Source organism: Ornithorhynchus anatinus, chromosome 18 (genome assembly GCF_004115215.2).
Source record: "Ornithorhynchus anatinus isolate Pmale09 chromosome 18, mOrnAna1.pri.v4, whole genome shotgun sequence".
Taxonomy (NCBI): Eukaryota; Metazoa; Chordata; class Mammalia; order Monotremata; family Ornithorhynchidae; genus Ornithorhynchus; species Ornithorhynchus anatinus.
In genome coordinates this window covers 821,791-842,666 of record NC_041745.1, presented here as the reverse complement: position 1 = coordinate 842,666, position 20,876 = coordinate 821,791, and the positions used below count along the sequence as shown (strand labels likewise).

At 60.7% G+C, this 20,876-nt stretch overlaps 1 protein-coding gene across 5 annotated transcripts in view; it reads left to right on the top strand.

Annotated features, from left to right (window-relative positions):
- ELAVL4 (ELAV like RNA binding protein 4) overlaps positions 1–20,876 on the top strand; it is a 57,503-nt gene that overhangs the window by 17,864 nt on the left and 18,763 nt on the right. For all 5 annotated transcript variants that reach the window (XM_029046604.2, XM_029046603.2, XM_029046606.2 and 2 more), the window contains one exon: positions 17,013–17,253. In XM_029046604.2, coding sequence (XP_028902437.1) covers positions 17,013–17,253 — 241 coding nt within the window. The remainder of the gene's footprint in view (positions 1–17,012; positions 17,254–20,876) is intronic.

The following is a 20,876-nucleotide window of genomic DNA, read 5'->3' as shown; positions in this document are numbered from 1 at the left end:
CCCCTTCCAGACTGTAAGCTCGTCGTGGGCAGGGATTGTGTCTGTTTAGTGTTATGTCGTACTCTCCCAAACGCTTCGTCCGATGCTGTGCCCGTAGTAAGCGCGCAAGAAATATCGCCGATCGATCGAGGGTTCGTTCAGTAGAGCCCCGGCCCGGGGGGATTGAGCGCCCGGCCGCGTAATGATGCTGGCGCGAGGACACCGGACGCTAGGAGCTCCTGCACCAGGGCACCAACCGTCTGATCACGCTAGAGTCTCTGCACAGGAACGGCAACCGCTTGCCAAAAAGACGCTTCCGGTCAGAGCCCGGGACTAGGGGCTACCAGCCCGTGCGGGCGGGCGGGGCGGCCAGGCCGGTCCCTCGGGGGCGGAGAGGGGAGGACCCAGCGACGGCTTGGCATCGAGGGAGTCGCCGTGAGATGGCCGGTGAAATTCCGCGTCTCCCGTCTGAGGCCCGGGCTCCCCCCCCCCCCCCCCGGACAAGGTGGATCGGAGTCGGTCTCTCTGGGGACCCGCCTCCGAGGGTGCTCGTTGGCTCCGGGTGGACCCCCCGGGCCCCGTTGGGCCGGGGCGGGGTGGGGGGGCCCCACTTCGGAAGAGCCGGGGTCGGATCTGGGAGCCCCCCTGCCACAACCCAGCCCGCACACGTCGTTCCTCTAATACTGACCTCCTCACTGTACCTCGATCTCATCCGTGTCGCCACCGTGGCTCAGTGGAAAGAGCACGGGCTTTGGAGTCAGGGCTCATGAGTTCGAATCCCAGCTCTGCCACTTGTCGGCTGTGTGACTGTGGGCAAGTCACTTAACTTCTCTGTGCCTCAGTTCCCTCATCTGTAAAATGGGGATTAAGACTGTGAGCCCCACGTGGGACAACCTGATTCCCCTATGTCTACCCCAGCGCTTAGAACAGTGCTCGGCACATAGTAAGCGCTTAACAAATACCAACATTATTATTACCCCTGGCCTGGAACGCCCTCCCTCCTCAAATCGGACGGATAACTGCTCTCCCCGCCTTCAAGGCCTCATCGAAGGCACATCTCCTCCAAGAAGCCTTCCCTGACTACGTCCTCCTCCCTTCTACGTCGCCCTGACCTGCTCCCTTCGTTCATCCTTCCTCCCGTCCCCACAGCACATATAATAATGTCGGTATCTGTTAAGCGCTTACTCTGTGCAGAGCACTGTTGTAAGCGCTGGGGGGAGATCCAGGGTCATCGGGTCGTCCCACGTGAGGCTCACAGTGAATCCCCATTTGACAGATGAGGTCACCGAGGCACAGAGAAGTTAGGTGACTTGCCCGCAGTCACGCAGCTGACAAGTGGCGGAGCCGTGACCTCTGACTCCCAAGCCCGGGCTCTTTCCACTGAGCCACGCTGCTCCCCGATGCTTCACGTATGTCTTTATCTGTCACTTCTCTAGGTACGTGTATTAATGTCCGTCTCCCCCTCTAGACTGTGAGCTCACTGTGGGCGGGGAGGGTGTCTGTTGTTGTACTCCCCCAATCGCTTAGTACAGTGCTTGGCACACGGTAAGCGCTCAATAGATACAGTTGAATGAATGTGCGGCCAGAGGGGAGGAGTAAGAGGAAAGTGAGCGGTGAGATGGTGGGGGGCGGGAGCGGATTTCGGGGCCGGGCACCGGAGAGGTCGGCGGAAGGCCGGAAAAGCGGCGGAGCTGGCCTCGGGGGAGGCGTCCAGCTGCGGGAGGGCACGGCAGGGACACCCAAGCTATTCCTGGGAGAATGGCAAAAGCGCCATACGGAACCAGGTTCCGCTTTTTTCAGCACACGATTGTTAGTTTTCGGAAAATCCCGATTTTTGTATTTCACGGTCCCACCCACCGCCCATTTTGCTTTAGCTCCCGATTTGATGTAGGCTCCCGGCGAGAGGTCATTTCAGCGGCTGGAGGCACCCGTCGGCACCAGGGGAGACATCCCAACCTGCAAAGCCACAAGACCGAGAGGGGGCCCGAGTGGGACGGGGTCGGAACACACGGCAGGAAACGCTCCTCTCCCCGCCCCCCCCCCCCCCCCGGGGGCGAGCACAGGGAATCCGTCCACACCGGGAGTGGGGCAACCGGGGACCCCGGCAGGTCCAGCAGAGCTTGGACAGATCCGTGGACGAGCGTTCGTCTCGGGTCGGAGGGGCGGAATCGGGGCGGTCGGATGGCCCGTTGCTCGTTCGCGGCGGGGAGAGTCGGGGGGGTCGGATGGTCCGTGCTGGGTCACTGGGGAAGAATCAGGGATGGAGAGGGGAGAGTAGGGTGTGGGAGGGTCCAGGCTGGATCACTGAGGAGAATTGGGGATGGAGAGGGGAGGGTCAGGAACGTTGGATGGTTTGCGCCGGGTCACTAGGGGAGAGTCAGGGATGGAGGGAGGCGAGTCAGGGATGTGGAGCGGTCCACCCCGAAGCGTCGAAGCGGGCAGCCGGATCCCAGTTCGGCTCGGCGGCCCAGTTCCGCCGTCGGGGTCGGAGTCCCGCCGGCGGCGGCGGTCCTTGCGTTCCTCCGGCCTGGCCCGGCCGCCCCTCCCTCGGTGGGTCCCGGCTTCTGCCCGACTGCCGCCCCTTTCCGCTTTCAGTTTCCCTCTGCAGTCGGGGGGCTTCTCTCCCGCCCCGTGAGGAAGAGCCGGCCCCGTCCGGTCAGATGAGGCTCGGGCGGCGGCTAGCCAGCTGGAGGGAGGTGGGAGTCCCTGTGGCCGGGCGGGGCTCGGGCTGCGGCCGGCCCGCCGGCGAGAGGCGGGGGTCTGGCCGGCCCTCGCAGTCCCGGACCGCCTGGACAAGGCTCGGGCTTACCCTGCTGGCAAGAGGTTGGGTTCGCCCGGCCCTCGGCGGCCCTGTCCGGGCAGACGCGTCTTGGCCCGCTGCTGGCAGGCGTCGGGGTCCGGCCGGCCCTCCCCGTCCCCGGGAGCTTCAGGTTGGACCCACTTGCCCTTCAGGCCGCCTGAGGGGTCTGCTCTTCGTGCTGATTTTGCTGGGATAGGGGCTTCTGGATTAACGATAACAATAATAATAACTGTAGTATCTGTAAGTCCTTACTGTGTGCTCGTCACATAGTGCTGGTGTACGGGGTAATCTGGTCGGTCACAGTCCCTGTCCTCTACGGGGCTCGCAGTCCAAGGGAGAGGGAGAACGGGTGTTCAGCCCCATTTTACAGGTGAAAAAACTGAAGCGGAGAGAAGGTGAACGACCCTTGGCCACCCAGCAGGCCATTTCATTCATTCATCCGTTCAACAGTATTTATTGAGCGCTTACTGCGTGCACAGCCTTGCGCACGGCAGATCTAGGACCCGGGTTCTCAAGTTCCCAGGCCTGTCCTCTTTCCTGGAGGCTGAGGCGGAATGAAGGAGAATTTATGTTTTAAGTAGTCCATTCTGGCATCTGAGTTTGGGCAGGTGCTGTGAGGATCTGGGGGAGGAGGGCAAGGGAGAGGGGAGCGAGTGTGCGTGTCCGTGTCCGGCCGTCTTTCTGCTCCTCAGAGAGCAAGGTGCCGCCCTCTCCCACGGGCACAGAGGGTCGGGCCCACAGTCCGGCCGCCCCGTTCACCATACGGAGCCTCCCCACCGCTCTCTGCCCGCCCAAGGTTACAGCACCCGGGGCGGGTTTAGCCTGAGTGCGGACGCTGGCCCGGAGGGCCACCGCGGCCCTGCCTCAAGCAGGGCCAGCTCCCCGGCCAGGGTTTCTGCGGCGTGGGCCGCTGGCGTCCGGCGGGCGAGGGCCGGGGGGCCGCGGTCTCGGCGCGGCAGTCCGGCATCCCGGGTTGCGGAAGAGCGGTCGCCGGGCGTCCGGCTGCCCTGCCGGGACCGACTGACTCCTTCCCCCGCCTCCGCGCCCGCTGCTGCCTGGCCCCAGCCGCGTCCAGCCCCACTCGGTGGATGACCGCGGGCCGCAGGTTGGCCCGGAGAGGTCCGCCAGACGGTCCCCCCGCGACACGTCTGCCCCGACCCGCGTCCCGCGGGCTGCCCCGGACAGACGAGACCGAGCCTCTCCCCTCCCCGGGCTTCCACTCCAGCCGGACGAACTGAGCGACAGAGAGTGTGCCCAGGCCCATCAAGAACCCAGAGACCGGGGCAAGGCTGAGCAGGTGGCGATGGACCGGGGAGGGCTTCCTGGAGGGGGAGGCCTCTCCCCGGCCGTAGGGACGGGGTGGAACCCAAAGGCAGAGCGGCCTAACTGAGCCTGGGAATCAGAAGGACCCTCGGTCGTGATCCCACTTTGCCTCTTGTCCGCTGGACGACCTGGGACAGAGTCACTTCTCTGGTGCCTCCGTTCTCTCATCTGTAAAATGGGGATTCAGTACCTGTTCTTCCACCTGTTCAGACTGGGCGACCTGAGGATCTTGGATCAGCCGTAGTGCTCAGTACAGTGCTTGGGGCGTAGGGCTTAAGTATCCCATTATTACTATAATTATCACTCCAGAAAATGGATGTCAGGATGGGATGACTTGGCTGGCAAATGTGCTTCCTCTCTCTCTCTGGCACACACATACACAACTACCAACTCCTTTTTCTTGAAAATTCAGAAACTTCATTCTAGTCATCTGATATCCTTCCCTGGAGGGAAGATTAATTAGTGAGTGATAGTGAGGCTTCTGACAACGGGCACAAGTGAGTCTGCTGCTAGTGATAAGTGGCGGGGCTTTTATTTTAAGTGCTCTTTCCTTCTGGAAATTGCATTTCAGCAAGGAAATCTGGTTCACAGTCGCCTGTTGGAATGGAAGCCGAGTGTCAGCATGTTCAAAATCCAGGGCGTTTCTCCCCCGCCCAACACGCCGTTCCACCCGTGGTTATCGATCGGTGGTATTAGTCGAACACTTCCCGTGTGCAGAGCACTCTGCTGAGCTCGTGGGAGAATCCAATACCAAAGAATTAGCAGACACCTTCCCTATCCGTAACGAGCTTCCGGTCCAGAGGTTCGTCGTTTCGCACATTGCTTGCACCCTGGGCGTCTTCCGTGCGGTTTACGTACACCTCACTGGCGCACCGGAGTCTGGTACGTGGTCGGCACGTGTCCCGCCATCACACTGGGCCTCCTGCACGTGGTCCGCGGACTTCCCTCTCGCCCACCGGGTGTTTCGCTCGGTGTTTCGCTCCCCCAGTCGACCAGGCGAAGGTCTGGGGGCCCGGAGCCCCGTGACTGCGGGTAGAGGTTGGCTAGGGCCGGGAGCGTTTTCAGAGAGCCAGCGTGGCCTAGCGGACGGGGCACAGGCCCGGGAGTCAGAAGGACCTGGGTTCTAATCCCGGCTCCACCGCTTGTCCGCTGGGTGACCTTGGGCAAGTCACTTCATTTCCCTGTGCCTCCGTTCCCTCGCCTGTAAAGCGGGGATTCGGCCCCGCGTGGAACAGGGACTGTGTCCAACCCGATTGGCTTGTATCCACCTCTGTGCTTGGCACATAGTAAACGCCCAACGAACACCACTATTCCTATTGTTATCATTTGGGGGGGTGAGAAATCCGCCCCAGGGAGAGCAGGCCCGGGGGCTCGGCTCCGCGCGGGATCGTGCCCGGAGGCAGGCGTCCCGGAGCCTAGAGCGGCCGCCCGTCTTCTGCCAGTTTCCGCTTGAGGGGGGCGCGTCCGTCGCCCGGTTCGGAGGCTTCCCAGCTGGCGTGGCTTCCCGCTCCTCCCTCGGGGGACCAGGAAGCTGGCAGGGGGAGGGACACGGATGCCCGGGGGCTGAGGCGGCGCGGCCCATTTAGAGGGCAGAACTGTGCCGAGACCCGGTTGCCTCCAGCACGCACCGCCTGGCACACCCCACCGCTTTAGCGCCCACCCCCACAGCCGTGTTTGATTTCTCTTCTCCAATCAGGCCGTTATCTCAGCGTCTCTCTCACTCTCCCCCCGCTGGACTTGAAACTCCTCGAAGGCAGGGAGCGTGACGTCTGCCTATTGCCTCTCCCAGGCACTTTGCCCTCTTCCAGAGAAGCAGCGTAACCCAGTGGATAAGCCTGGGCACCACAAAGACCTGAGTTCTAATCCCGGCTCGACCTTGGGCAAGTCACTTCCCGGGGCCTCAGTCACCTCATCTACGTGACGGGGATGGAGACTGTGAGGCCGCACGCGGACCGAGACCGCGTCCAGTCCGATGGCCTCGTATCTGCCCTGGCGCTTAGGGAAGTGCTTGGCGGGTAGTAAGCGCTTGACGGATACCACGATTATTATTACTATTGTTATCATTGGTTCGGTGCTCAGAAAGAGCTCAGCGAATACTGCAGATTTTTGACATTTCTTATGTTCACGTAGTATTTTAATAACAGCAGCGACCCCTGGAACCCACCCGGCCCTTTCATTTCTCCAAAAGCGCTTTCACCTTCCCGGTGTCGCTTTTTTTTCCTCGCACAGCTCCCCGGTGAGGTGAGGAGGGGCCGGTATCATTACGCCCTTTCTAAAGATGAGGAAACCAAGCGCTTAAGTGACCGGTTTAACCCTGAGGTTGGGCTCCCAGAGCAGGCCAGGGGCACAGCCGGGACTCGAATCCGGGCTCCCCGCCTCCTCATCGCCCCCCACCCGGCCCCCCGACTTCCCCGTCGCTGTAGACGACACCACTGTCCTCCCTGTCTCACAAGCCCAAAACCTCGGCATCGTCTTCGGCTCGTCTCTCTCATTTTCAACCCATGTCATTCGGCTTGTCACCGAATCCTGGCCATTCTACCTTCCCGACATCTCCAGAATCCACCCTCTCTTCCCCCTCCAGACCGCTACCGTGCCGATCCAAGCCCTCACCCTCTCCCACCGGGATAACCGCATCAGCCTCCCCGCCGACCTCCCCGCCTCCCGATTCTCCCCTCTCCCGTCCGTATTTCACTCTGGCGCCCGGATCCTTTCTCTAAAATGACCCCTCGGTTCCGTATTTTCCCACTCTTCCGAAATCTCCAGTGGCCGCCCGTCCATCTCCGCCTCGGTCAGAAATCCCTCACCGTTGGCTTTAAAGGGCTCGGTCGGCTTGCCCCCCCCCCTTCCTCACCTGGCTGCTCTCCTACTACAGCCCAGCACGCTCACTCGGCTCCTCCAACGCCTACCTGCCCGCTGTATCTCGAGCTTACCTGTCTCGCCGCCGACCCCTTTCCCACGTGCTCCTTCAGGTCTGGAACTCCCTCTCCTTTCAAATCTGACAGACCTCCCTCCTCCCCCTCCCCCCCCCCTTCCAGGCCCTTCGAAAAATCACGTTTCCAAGAGGTCTTCCCTGACCGAGCCCTCATTTCCCCCCCCGCGTCGACGCCACACTTGGCTGTGAACCCCTTACGTACTTTGATACTCGCCCCAGCCCCCGCCGCGCAAATATCCATCTCCTTAGACTCTGTCATTTCCCCACTCTGTAATTTATCGTAATGTCCGTCTCCTCCTGTAGATTCTAAGCTGCTTAAGGGCAAGGAGCTTGTCTTCCAACTTTTTTGTATGGTTCGTCCCCAGTCGGTCCATCAGTGGTATATATTGAGCGATTACTGTTTGCAGAGCACTGTACTAAGCACTTGGGAGATTGCGACAGATTTCAGGGGGCCGACGGGATTAAGTTGTCTTGTTTTTCGTCCGTCCGTCTCCCCCGATTAGACCGTGAGGCCGTCAGTGGGCAGGGATGGTCTCTATCTGTTGCCGAATTGTCCATTCCAAGCGCTTAGTACGGTGCTGTGCACATAGTAAGCGCTCAATAAGTACTGTAGAATGAATGAATGAATCGGGCGTGTTCCTGGACCTTACCTCTAGACCCTGCCCTCCCCTAGCGCTTAGTACAGTGAGCCGACGGCGGCGGTGACACACCTTGGTCGGAGAATCCAAAGACCCTGCGGCCGGCAGGTGGAGGTGGCAAATCTGGGGGGGGGATAGAGGAGCCCCGGGAGTTTGTTTGCCCCGCCGGGTCCTGATGAACCTGGAACGCACCTTTTCCTCCACTTGTCAGTGGGTCAGTCAGGGGTATTTACTGAGCGCCACTGTTTTGGAGGCACCGTGTTGAGTGCCAGGGAGGGCACTATACTGTTAATGGCGTGTACATCGCCTTGATTCTCTTTGCCGTTGTTTTAATGAGACGTCCATCCCCTCGATTCGATTTATTGCCATTGTTCTCGTCCGTCCGTCTCCCCCGCTTCGACCGTGCGCCCGTCAGAGGGCGGGGACCGTCGCTATCTGTTACCGATTTGTCCGTTCCAAGCGCTTAGTCCAGTGCTCCGCACCTAGTAAGCGCTCAGTAAGTACTGTTGAATGAATGAATGAACGAGCGCCGAGGAGGACGCCACAGAGTCGTCCCTCTCACCAGAAGGCCTGAGGAGATTCGAAAAGCGTTCTTCCGCTCTGGCAGCTAAGGACGGGTTTGGGGAGGGGGGTTCTCGGTCGCTGCAGGGGGGCGGGGAGGAAGTAATTCCAGCTTTCCCCAGCTCTGGTTTCCCGGTGTCTGGGTGAAACCCTCCCCCCAAGAGACCCTCCCTTTCCCTACCCGCGGCGGTGTCCGCTCATTGCTAGAATGGAAGCTCCTCGAAGGCAGGGATCACGTTTACTCGGTCCACTGCCCCGCGGGCAGCGGCCTGGAAGCTCCCCGAGGGCCGGGACCTCGCGTACTTTCTCCGCCGTATCCTCCCGAGCGTTGGGCACAGCGCTCGTCCCACCGTCAATGCCGGTGACCATCAGCCGTGTGACTCCGGGGAGGTCGCTTGACCTCTCTGCGCCTCCGTTACCTCGCCTGCAAAACGGGGGTCGGGACCGCGAGCCCCACGGGGGACAACCTGATCTGCTCCAGTGCTTAGAACGGCGCTTGGCACGTAGTAAGCGCTTAGCAACTGCTATCGCCGCCGTCATCCACCAGCCTTATTCACCCTGCTAACTTGCCCTAGTCGGCAGGGGCTCGAAATACCGCAGGGCGGGGTGGGGCTGGAGAGCCGCGACTGTCTGACCCCGGGACTTGGGCCCCTTGTGGCTGGAGCCGGGCAGAGGACACCGGGAAATCTCGAGTTTCGAGTATTTATCTCTCAAGAGGAGGGCTTCGCTCCTAAAGAGGATTGTGCTGGAAAATCTGACTAATAAAAAAAAAAGAACAAGGACGGGAGCCCGTGGCCTGTAAGACACTAAGCGGCGCGGGGTTGCCGGCTCAGCATCTGCCGCCACAGGCGCCCCGAGCGCCTGGCGGGTGCCGTGAGCACCTGTACGCGGCACCGGCGCGGCGCGCGGACGCCGAAGCCCCGATCCCTGACGTCTAGGGGCAGAGAGCCTGCTGGGTGACCTTGGCCCAGTCACTTCACCTCTCGGAGCGTCAGATTGTCCTCATCTGTCAGATGGGAATCACCCATTCTCCCTCTCCCTTAGACCGTGATCACCCTGTCGACCCGATTATCCTGGATTTACTCCAGTGCTTAGCGCGGTGCTTGGCCCCGAGTAGGCGCCTACCGAATGGCACAGTTATTACTATTGTTGTTGATACCGTTATGGTGGTCCAGTTATGGGGGCTGGCGACACCCTTTCTGAAGATAATCATGTTGGTATTTGTTAAGCGCTTACTATGTGCAGAGCACTGTTCTGAGCGCTGGGGTAGATACCGGGTAATCAGATGGTCCCACGTGAGGCTCACAGTCTTAATCCCCATTTTACAGATGAGGTAACTGAGGCACAGAGAAGTTAAGTGACTCGCCCACAGTCACACCGCTGAGAAGCGGCAGAGCCGGGATGCGAACCCATGACCGCTGACTCCCAAGCCCGGGCTCTTTCCCCTGAGCCACGCTGAAGATGTAACGCCCCGCCTCCCCCCTCACTCCTCGCCGGACGGCATGGCGTAGTGGAGAGAGCACGAGCCCGAGAGTCAGGAGGTCGTGGGTTCTAATCCCGGCTCCGCCACTGGTCTGCTGCTTGACCTAGGGCAAGTCACCTCACCTCCCTGGGCCTCAGTTACCTCATACGGAAAATGGGGTTTAACCGGGAGCCCCATGTGGGACAGGGACTGTGTCAAGTGAACGCCGAGTGAGTGAAGCTTTCGGGTTGGGGGGAGGGGGCCGGGGGGTGACCTTTGGGGACCAGGAAGCTTCCGATCGATCCCGATCCGAGCGTTCGGTCCAGTGTTCTGCACACAGTAAATCCTCAGCCAGGGGATTAGCATTTACAACCTCCGCCTCCCGGGTCTACGCTCCTCCCACCGGGCCACGCTGCTTCTCAGGCTCTGTGGGATCTTTCAGCTCGAATGGAGCGGAGGAGCGTTAAGTCTTGGGGTCTTGGGTGGGTTCTTTTTCCCTCTTCGGTGGGTTTTTCAGGGGGAGACAAAGGATTTGAGTTTAACCCGAAATTTCTTTCGATGCCCGTCTGACCCCGCTAGACTGTAAGCTCACCCCGGGCAGGGAACGTCTACCCAGTCTGTCGTTCTCTCCCAGGTGTGGAGTGCGGTTGCTCTGCACACAGTAAGCGTTCAGTAAGTACCATCGAGCGAGTGGGGAGACGAGGACTGCGCTTTTTCGAGGAAAATGATTCGGGCAGCAGAGTGAAGTGTGGACTTCACACCTCGTCCGGGAGGCGGGGAGATCAGCGAGGGGGCCGATGCGCCGGTCCAGGCCGGATGGGAGTCGAGCTCGGTTCGGCACGGTGGCCGTTGGGATGAAGAGGGAAGGGCGGATTCTGGAGATGTCGCAAAGGTCGAAGTGACAGGATTCGGTGACCGATCGGATAGGCGGTTGAATGAGAGAGAGGAGGCGAGGAAAACGGCAAGGTTGGAGGCTCGTGACAGTGTCATCTACAGTGGCGGGAAGGGTTTAGGGGGGAAAGATGAGGAATACTCTTCGGGGCGTGTTCGGTTTGCGGCGCCAGCGGGACATCCAGATGAAGACGTCCCAATATTAAGAAGAGGTTGAGCTTCCTCTGGGTCCCCGCTCTGGAAGACGGGGTCCCCACCCCGGGAGTCGGCCCGTCTCGGGTGCAGCGTCACCCCCTTATCTCGGTCACTCCGGTCGGCTCTTCCTGGCCACAGGGGCGCCGGGGTCTCTGCCCTGCCCGTCCCGGTGGACCCGGGGACCCCATTCGGCTGGCCCGGCGGCGATCTTGGGGTCCCCGTTTGGCCGGTTCTGAAGGTGCCCAGCAGGGAGGCGTGGGTACCTGGATCCCCTTCTCCCAAGCCCAGAGAAAAAGCCTGGGCAAGCCCGTGAACTGCCCCCCCCCCCCCCCCGAGCCCCTCAGCGCCCTCGCCCCTGGCAGCTGAAGGCTCTTCAGGGGTGTTAGCCACTCAGCTCCACCCCCACCCTCCCGTCCCCGCTGTCGTCGGACCCAGACCTGTCGTGTGTGAGGAGCTCACCGTTCTCCCTGGCGTTTTCTCCTCGAGGCCCATCTCTTGAAATACAACGAGGGGAACGTGAGAGGCTGAATGCGGTGCGGGCGGCCCCTCCGTCCCCCCTCCGTGACGCCCGGGCTCCGGACCTCTGGGCGGAGCCGGCGCCAAGAGCAGGACTGCCACAGACGTCCAAGTGCCCCGGCGGGAACACGCACAGGTGTACGTGTGATCGAGCGACCTCAAGTACGCACACAGACGCACTCAACGGGGGCAGGCGCTCCCTTGTGAGTCAGTCAGTCCTATTTAGCGGGCACTTACTGTGCGCAGAGCACTCTTTAAGCTCTTGAGAGGGGGCAATATAACAATATAGCAAACACACGTCCTGCCCACAACAGGCTTACGGTCTAGGGGGCAGTTTCGCTGCCAGCTCTGTGCCCGGAGTCGGGAGCGCGGTGGCAGGCAGGTCGAGTGGAGTCCCCGCCCTCGGTGCGGATCCGCCGGGGCCACCGGCGTCATGCCGAGCCTTGGCAGGCGGAAACCACGGCGGGGTGGACGGGGCCAGAATCCCAGAAGCACCGCCGTGGTGCCCGGCCGGGGCCACTTGCGCTCCGTGACTCGCTGCAATGGCAGGAGCTGCCAGTGGTCCGGCCAGTCGGTCATTCGATGGTATTTATCGATCATTTTCTGCGTCCCGAGCACTGGCCCGGGCCCTTGGGAGAGTACAGTAGAGTCAGTAGACCTGATCCCTGCCTGCGCGGAGCACTGTATTGAGCACTTGGGAGGGTAAGAAAAAACCAGACACGATTCCTGCCCTCGAAGAGTTTAGCGGTTACTGTTTGTGCAGAGACCATACCAGAGTAGAGCAGACACGGCCAAGAGAAAGAGTGCTGGGAGTTGGCGGATCTTGATTCTCTTCCGAGCTCTCCCATTTGCCTCCTTGGATAAACCACTTATTCACTCTTGGCCTCAGTTTCCTCATCTGGAAAATGGGGGTGAAAAGCCTGTTCCCCTTACCCCGTAGACTTTGAGCCCCACGGTAGGACTGATTATTCTCTGTGGGCCCCGATGCTTAGTTCAGTGCTTGGCCCAAAGCGAGCACCTGACATATACCGCGGTTACTGTTACTGTTACTCTACGGCCTTCACTCCCTGCTTTAGAGTCGTGGGCACGTGGACACCACGAGCAGCGGGTCACCGTCCCCCACCGCCGGCCCGTCCAGCCCAGGACCGCGCCTCCGTAGGGGCAGCAGGACACCGAGAGGGACCGCGTCCCGGTCGCCCTCCGGGATAACTGCTCACGTGGTCCGGGATCTTTCCAAACCACGCCAGGGTTTCCGCCCGCCCAGCGCCCTGTGGGAACGGATTCCCCACGCCTGCCCCACCGCGGGGGAAGACGGGTTCCCTGTTGTTTGTTCTGACCCTGCCCCGTTCCCACTCTAGAGGCAGAGGGGATTTTCGCGGTGGCCCTCTCCACTCCCTTCCTTCGGGACGGTTGACTGTCGGCCTTCGTTAGATTGAGTCTAACTCCATTGCGGTTTTCTAGGCGCTTGAGTACAGCGCTCTGCCCTCAGTGAGTGCTCAATAAATATCATCGATGGACTGATTTTTCTGAAAGAGGAGGAGGAGGAAGGGCTTGGGGGTTGGACGTTGCCTGAACTGGCCGAGTCGGGGCCGGTGACCTGCGGGGAACACGGGATGAGCCCGCCCGGGGCTCCCCGATTGGGTTGGAATGTGGCCGGTCACCTAGGAAACTGTGGGGGACGGGGAGGGGCGGTCCAGCTTCTCTTCTGTTCCGGCCACGGGCCGGTTTGGACCGTCCCCCCGTCCCGTCCCCCCCCCGCCCCCTCTTCATGGAGCCAGACACTCTCCCCCGCAAGGAAGGTCGCGAGCGGGCCGGATCTGTGACCCGGACTTGTCGGGAATCCCTAAACGGGCCGGGGCCGCCCGGTTACATGGTCGGCGAGCATCGGGGAGCCCCGGGGTGGGGCCGAGAAGCACCCGGCGGGGGTCGTTCTGCCACGGGCGTGTCTCCCGGTGGGTGGGGGTTGGCCCGTTTGACGGTGGGGGGGGTGGGGGGCGCCCGGCCGCAGTCGGAGCGAGAAGGGACTTGAGCTGAGTAGTTAGGATGTCGATTGCGGTAGCCGATAAGCGCTCGCTATACGCTCGGCGCGGGGATAGCTACGAGCCGGTCAGATGGGACCCGCTCCCCGTCCCCTGCTCACAGCCCAAGAGGCGACCGGGAGTCCCGAGAGCAAAGGCCGGGTGTGCGCTCCCTTCTCTCACTTCACCCCACCTCTCCCTCCTTGCCCTCCCACGGCGCTGTGCACGCGAGAGACGCCCGTTGGGGTGCTCTACCTACTGTAGTGTATACCCCGTATGTAATAATTGTAATAATAATGATAATTGTAATTATCGTTGTAGTGTTTGTAAGGCATTTACTTTGTAACAGGCACTGTATGAAGCGCTGAGGTTGATACAGTCAGACGCTGTCGCTCGCCCACACGGGGTTTACAGTCCAAGGGGGACGAACCGGGGATTCAATCCCCAAATTACAGATGAGAAAAAGCGAAGCCCAGAGAAGTTAAGTAGCTTCCCCAAGGTCATACGGCAGGCAGGAGGCAATGCCAGGATCCATCGATGGATCGACGGAATTTATTGAGCGCTTACTGTGAGGAGAGCCCTATACTAAGCCCTAGGGAGCCAACGATACAGTGGAGCTGGTAGACGTGATCCCCGCCCACAGCGAGTTTACAGATTAGAGGATGAGATTCACCCGTCCTCACGGTCTGGAATCCCGTCCAGACGCTCCCCGGACCCGCCCGTGTTCAATCACATTAAAGTAAATCACCGACGGGTACGTGCATAAGCGTGTGGGGCCGGGGGAGGGCTGATTATCGGAGGGCTTTAGGACTACGGACCCGAGTGCCCAGGTGACGCAGGAGGGAGGGCCAAGAGGGGGAAGGGAGGGTGTGGGAAGGGAAGGCCTCTTGGAGGAGGTGTGACTTCAGTCGGGCCCCGACGGTGGGTAGAGGAGCGCTCTGAGTGCCAGGCCAGAGGGAGGAGACGGGCGGGGGTCGGCACCAAGACGGGAGCGATGGAGGTACAGAGAGTAGGTTGGCATCGGAGGATTGTAGTAAGCGGGCCGGGTCGTCGTAGATCAGCGAGATGAGGAAGGATGGGGAGAGCTGGTTGAGGGCCTTAAAGTGGATGGAGCGGAGTTTCTGCTTGATGCGGTGATGGTTGGCCGGCCACCGGAGGTTCCTGCGGAGAAGGGGAGGAGTGTGAACTGAGGAGTGTTCTAGAACGGATGACCCGGACAGCAGACCGGACAGGGGAGAGACAGGAGCCAGGGTTACGATGAGTGCTCGGAACGACCCGCTGGCCGTTGGGACGGAGGGGAGGGGGGCAGATGCCAGAGATGTGGCCGAGAGAGAACCGACGAGATTCGGTGGCAGACTGGGTCGAAGGAGAGGGGCGAGCGAAGGATAATGCCAAGGTTATGGGCTTTTGAGACCGGAAGGATGGCGGTGGTGTCTACAGTTGTGGGGAGGTCTTGGGGAGGATAGGGTCTGGGCGAGAAGATGAGGAGTTCTGTCTGGGACACGTTCGGTGCGAGGAATTGATGGGACATCTAAGGAGAGATGTCCTAAAGGCAGGAGGGAATGCGAAAGAAGGAGAGAGGGAGGTCAGAAGAAGAGAGGTTAATTGCCACCACGTTAGACGAAGCACTCATCCTCTCCCGCCCCGATTACCGTATCGGCCTCGTTGCTGACCTCCCTGCCTCCTGCCTCTCCACACCCCAGTCCGTACTTCACCCTGCCGCTCGGATCTTTCTTCTTCCAAAATGCCAATCAAGATCTTCACCGTAGCTCGACTTGGTGCATCTCGCCGCCAGCCTCTCGCCCACATCCTGCCTCTGGGCTGGAACGCCCTCCCTCTTTATTATCCGACAGTTTATTCTCCCCACCTTCGACGCCTTACCGAAGGCCCGTCTCCTCCAAGGGGCTTTCCCCGACCGAGCCCTAATTTCCCCTTCTCCCACACCCTTGTCTGCCACGCTGACTCGCTCCTTCTTCTCACTCCCCCTTCGGCTCCGAAGCACCGATGTCCATACCTGTAATTTATTCATTTATATTAAACGTCTCTCCGCCCCTCTAGGCTGTAAGCTCACTGGGCGGCAGAGAATGTGTTTTACCAATTCGGTTATTCCGTACTCTCCCAAGCGCGTAGTACGGTGATGTGCACGCAGGCTCTCAACCGATTGATTAAGTTAGGGCTGGGGAGGCAGGTTTAGGAATCAACCCCCTAGAGATGATAGTTGAAGCCGGGGATTCGAATGAGTTCTCCAAGGGAGTGGGTGTAGACGGAGAATAGAAGGGGACCCAGACCCGAGCCTTGAGGCTCCCGCTGTTAGGGGGTGGGAGGCAGAGGAGGAGCCGGCGAAAGAGACTGAGGGCGAGCGGCCAGAGAGATGGGAGGAGAACCGGGAGAGCACGGGAGCAGCGAAGCCAAGGTTGGATCGTGTTTCCAGGAGGAGGGGGTGGTCGACGGGCAGCGGAGAAGTCAAGGAGGATTAGAAGGGAGTAGAGGCTTTGACAAGGAGGAGATCGTTGATGACCTTAGAGAGGGCCGTTGCCGTGCAGCGAAGGAGGCGGAAGCTAGATTGCAGGGGTTCAAGGACAGAATTGGAGAAGAGGAAGTGGAGGCGGCGGGTGGAGGCGACTCGCTCGAGGTGAGACAGAGCAATAGCTTGAGGGTGCCAAGGGGACGAGGGAGGGCTTTTTTTGTTCTTGTTTTAGGATGGGAGAAACGGGCGTGCTTGAAAACCCTAGGGTTAGACCCCGTGTCCCCCGACTCCCAGTCTTTTGCTCTGCTCATCAGGCCGCACGGCTTCTTGTCTCTATTATAATATCCGTTAAGCACTTAGTGTGGGTCGAGCACTGTCCTGAACTCTGGGGCAGATACAGATTAATCAGATTGCACACAGTCCCCGCCCCACAGTCTCGGTAGAAGGGGGAACAGGTATTGAATCCCCGTTTTACAGTTGAGGAAACTGAGGCACAGACAAGTTAAATGACGCACAGCGAACAAGCCGCAGAGCCGGAATTAGAACCCAGGTCCCCGGTTCCCGGGCCCAGGCCTTTTCCACTAGGCCACGGGTGGTATCGGGTGTCTCCTTGGGGCGGGGGTTGGTGCTTTGCCCACACCCGGGGCCTCGGACCGTTCCGCGTGGAAGATCCGCCCCCGTGCCGCTCCTCCCCCGGCCCCGCGGCACTCGGCTCCGTCGTGTTCCCGAAAGCATGATTTTCTCCCCAACTATTAGGACTTTCTGTTTTAATTACCATTTGGGCAGCGGGAATGGAGCGTACGGCCCTGAGAAGGGACCGTGTCCCGAAAGCGGGAATTAGCTCTTCATTAACCAGATGACGGGAGCGAGCCCCGCCAGTCAGTCGGTCAGTCAGGCGGGCCTATTAATTGAGCGCTTACCGTGTGCAGAGCCCCGTACTAAGCACTCGGAAACGGACGCATCCCCTGCCCACGGTGAGCTTACAGTCTAGAGGGGGAGACGGACGTTCGTCTAAATAAATCAGTTATAGACGTGGACACGTCTGCCGAATCCTCTGTCTCGATCACGGCCCGGGGGGGTGAGTTGGGGGCGTTTGATGTCGGCGTGTTTCTAGGCCTGAGGGTCTCCGGGGTGGGAGCTCAGGGGGTGAGGGGTTGACTGCAGTGAAGCTCTACGGCCGTGGTATCTCAGCCTCTCTCTCCCTCTCTCTCTCTGTCGCTGTCTGTTCAGATAATTAGCACCATGGAGCCTCAAGTGTCCAATGGCCCCACGTCCAATACGGCCAACGGCCCGTCCAGCAACAGCCGGAACTGCCCCTCCCCGATGCAGACCGGCGCGGCCACCGACGACAGCAAAACCAACCTCATCGTCAACTACCTGCCCCAGAACATGACGCAGGAGGAGTTCCGCAGCCTGTTCGGCAGCATCGGCGAGATCGAGTCCTGCAAGCTGGTGCGGGACAAGATCACAGGTAGGCCCGCCCCTCTGCCCGCGGGCGCTGGGGGGAGGGGAGGCGCGGGGCCCCGACGTTCGACCTCGGATGTCAGGAGGGGACGTGGCCTCCTCTCTCTAACCATAACAGTAATCCCTGTGAATCCCGTGGGGCCGAGCGCTGGGGTAGAGACGGAGTGATCGGAGCTGGATAGGGTCCCTGTCCCACACGGGGCTCACAGTCTAATTGGGAGGGAGAACGGGTACTGAGTGCCCATTTTGTAGGGGAGGAAATGGAGGCACAGAGAAGCTAAGTGACTCCCCTAAGGTCACACACGGCAGGCGAGGGGCAGAGCCGGGGTTAGGACCACGGTCTTCTGACTCCCAGATCTGGCCTCCTTCTACTCGGCCCCGCTGCGTCCACCCCGCTGACCCTCACCCCCCGCCTTGCTCCTGGACAAAGACCCTAGATTCTTACCAAGGTCTGCGGACCCACGTACACCTCCCAGGCTAAGATTTGGTTTGTCACATCCCGCTTCCTCTTCTTCCGGTCAGGATAGCGGTTAAGCCGCTGAACTCCGTGCGGAGCGCCGGGGTAGAGACGGGGTAATCTGGTCAGACGCGGGACCCCCGCGGGGCTCGTGGGGGTCTATGACGACGAAGAGCAAGGATCTTCTGCCCATTTCGCAGATGAGGAAAGGAAGGCCCAGAGAGGTTTTATTTAGGGGGAGGGGGGTTTTTAATGGTATTTGCTAAGCTCTTACTATATGCCGAGGACTGTACTAAGCACTGGTTACAAGGCTGAACAAGCTAATCAGGTTCGGGGAGGTGGACCCAGTCCACGTGGGGCCCAAAGTCTTCATCCCCGTTGCACAGATGAGGTCACTGAGGCGCAGAGCAGCGAAGTGACTCGCCCAAGGTCACGTAGCTGACAAGTGGCGGAGTCGGGATTAGAACCCGGGTCCTCTGACTGCTAGGCCCAGGCTCCCTCCACTAGGCCGTGCTGCTTCTCACTGAGGGACTTGCCCATTGACATCCAGCAAACCAGTAGCCCCACAAGAGCCCCTGCTAGTAGCGGTCAATCAATTAATGAATCATATTTATCGAGTGCTCCCCGTGTGCAGAGCACTTTACCGAGCACTGTAACAGAGTAACAGCAGTTCCGTCCGTGGTCCCAGACCTCCTCAGGGTGGGAGTCTTGGATGAGCCTTTTCCCCGGTGCAGCTAATCCCGGGACCGGTCCACGGGTCCGACTCTGCCCGCTTCCGACCCGTGGCCCCCGGGGGGGGGTTCAACGGGCTGGGTGGGCCAGGACCCCTGACCCGCCCCACCCAGCAAGGTCCTCGGGCAATCAGGGCACCGCCTCCCCCACCCCCCGGCACAGCGGGGCCCTTGGGAGATGGGGACCGTCCCCCCGCTCCTTCTGAGTGTCTGTGAGGTCCACAGAACCATCACAGAGAAGCAGGGCCTTATGCTGATTTCGGGAAGTTGCCCCTCATTTTGCCAAAAACCCGCGTAAGCGAGGCCGGATGCTCTCACCGCCCAATGTACCCACTGGGGAGTTCTCTACGTGTCTCCCACTCGGGACTGCAAGCTCCCGAGGGCAAGGAATGTGTCCGTCTGCCGTCGCATCGTGGTCTCCCAAGCGCTCTGCACGCAGTAAGCGCTCAATAAATCCAGTCGATTGACCGGCCCGACAGGGCTGCTGCCAGCCCCGGGGACGGCCCCTATTCCGGTCCCCAGAGCTCGTGACGTCCAGCGGGGGATGGGAGACCCACCCCCGGGCGCTCGGTCCCGGCCGCGGCGTCCGATTGGACCCCGGGTGCCGGGGGCGGGGGTCCAGGCGGGAAGCAAGGCTCGGGCGCGGGTTGCGTCCGGGCGCGGGCCCGGCCCTTTCCTTCTTCCCGGAATGGAAGCTCCGGGCCCAGACTTCCGGGAAGCCGACCGGAGAGATGGCGAGGGGCGGCGGATGCCCGCCTGTCTGCCCGTCCGCCTCCTTGCCCGCCCGCCCGCCGGCTGTGTTTAAGAAAGGCAGAGCCGCCGGTTGTAAAGCGTGCTTATTAAATTCTTCATTTACCCTGCCTAATTAATTCTAGCTCTTTAAATTAACAATGAAACTGGTCCCTCCTGTCCCATTCCACGGATACAGAGAATTCCGTCTGCCGGTCCAGGCGTCGAGTTGCACACCGGGGCCGGGGAGGTGGTTGGGCGAGTCGCTGGGTGTGGAGGTCGAAAGGGGCAACAGTGGGGGGGGGGGGGCGAGGGGGCTTGGGGCGGAAGTCGGTCTCGCCTGCTAAACGCCCCCCCCGGGGGGCAAGAGAGGTGGTCTCTCAAGGCGAGAATTCTCCCCGGGCAACGGGGAACGGGCGATATCGCGGGTCCGGTTTTGGAGGTCTGATTCCGGCCCTTCTCCTTTTCCCCTCTCACATCCCTCGGCCGGCCCTCACCCCCGGGGGTGAAATGGGATTCTGAGAAGCTGGGGGTGGAGGAGGGTGGCCGGAGAGGGAGAGGAGCAGGAAGCCTGGAGAGGAGTAGGGGGAGACCAGAAAGTGAGACAGGAGGAAGAGAGGTGGTGATGATAAATAATCATGCCAGTGCTATTTCCCCCTCCCGCCACATCTGACAGACCACCGCTCTCCCCACTTCCAGAGCCTTTCGAAAATCACACCTCCTCCGAGAGGCCTTCCTCGACTACTCCCTCTTCCTCCCGCACCGCCTGTGCATTTGGATCCGTTCCCTTTAAGCGCTTTCTGTTCACCCCGCGGACTCCGTAATTCGTCTGTTTATATCACCGTCCGTGCCCGCCTTTAATAATCACCGTGGTACTTGTTAAGCGCTTGCTGTGTGCCGGGCACCGCACTAAGCACCGGGGGGGGATGCAAGCGAACCGGGCCGGACCCAGTCCCCGTCGCTCATGGGGCTCGCGGTCTCAATCCCCGTCTACCCAGATGAGGCGACTGAGGCACAGAGAAGCGAAGAAACCTGCCCCGGGTCCCACAGCGGACAAGTGGCAGATCCGGGATCAGAACCCGGGACCTTCCGACGCCCGGGCCCGGGCTCTGTCCACTGCGGCGCGCGGCTGACTCTCGAGACACTCTTGAATTGTACCCTCCCGAGGGCTTGGGATAAACTCTCCGTACAGCAGGCGCTCGGTATAGACCATGGATTGATCGATTGGTGTCGGTCGGTTAAGCGATCGAATGGATCAAGCACCGCGGTGAGATACATAATCATCAGAACAGGCACAATCCCCCTCCCCCCAGGGGCTCGGGGCCCGAGCGGGAGCAGAAACAGCTACTGCATCCCCATTTTACAGATGAGGAAACCCAGGTCCAGAGAAGTTCCGTGAGTTTCCCGAGATCACCCAGCCGGCCAGTGGCGGGGCCAGGATTCAAACCCCAGTCTCCCGACTCCCAGGCCCCGGGCTCTTTCTAGAGAAGCGGCGTGAGGTCAGAGGTCACGGGTTCGAATCCCGGCCCCCGCGTCTCCGGGCGAGTCGCTTTCCTTCTCCGTGCCTCGGTTACGTCATCTGTAAAATGGGGGTGAAGACTGTGAGCCTCACGTGGGACAAACCCGACGACCCTGTGTCTCCCCCAGCGCTTCGAACGGTGCTCCGCACCTCGTAAGCGCTTAACAGATACCAACGTCATTATTATTTCCGTT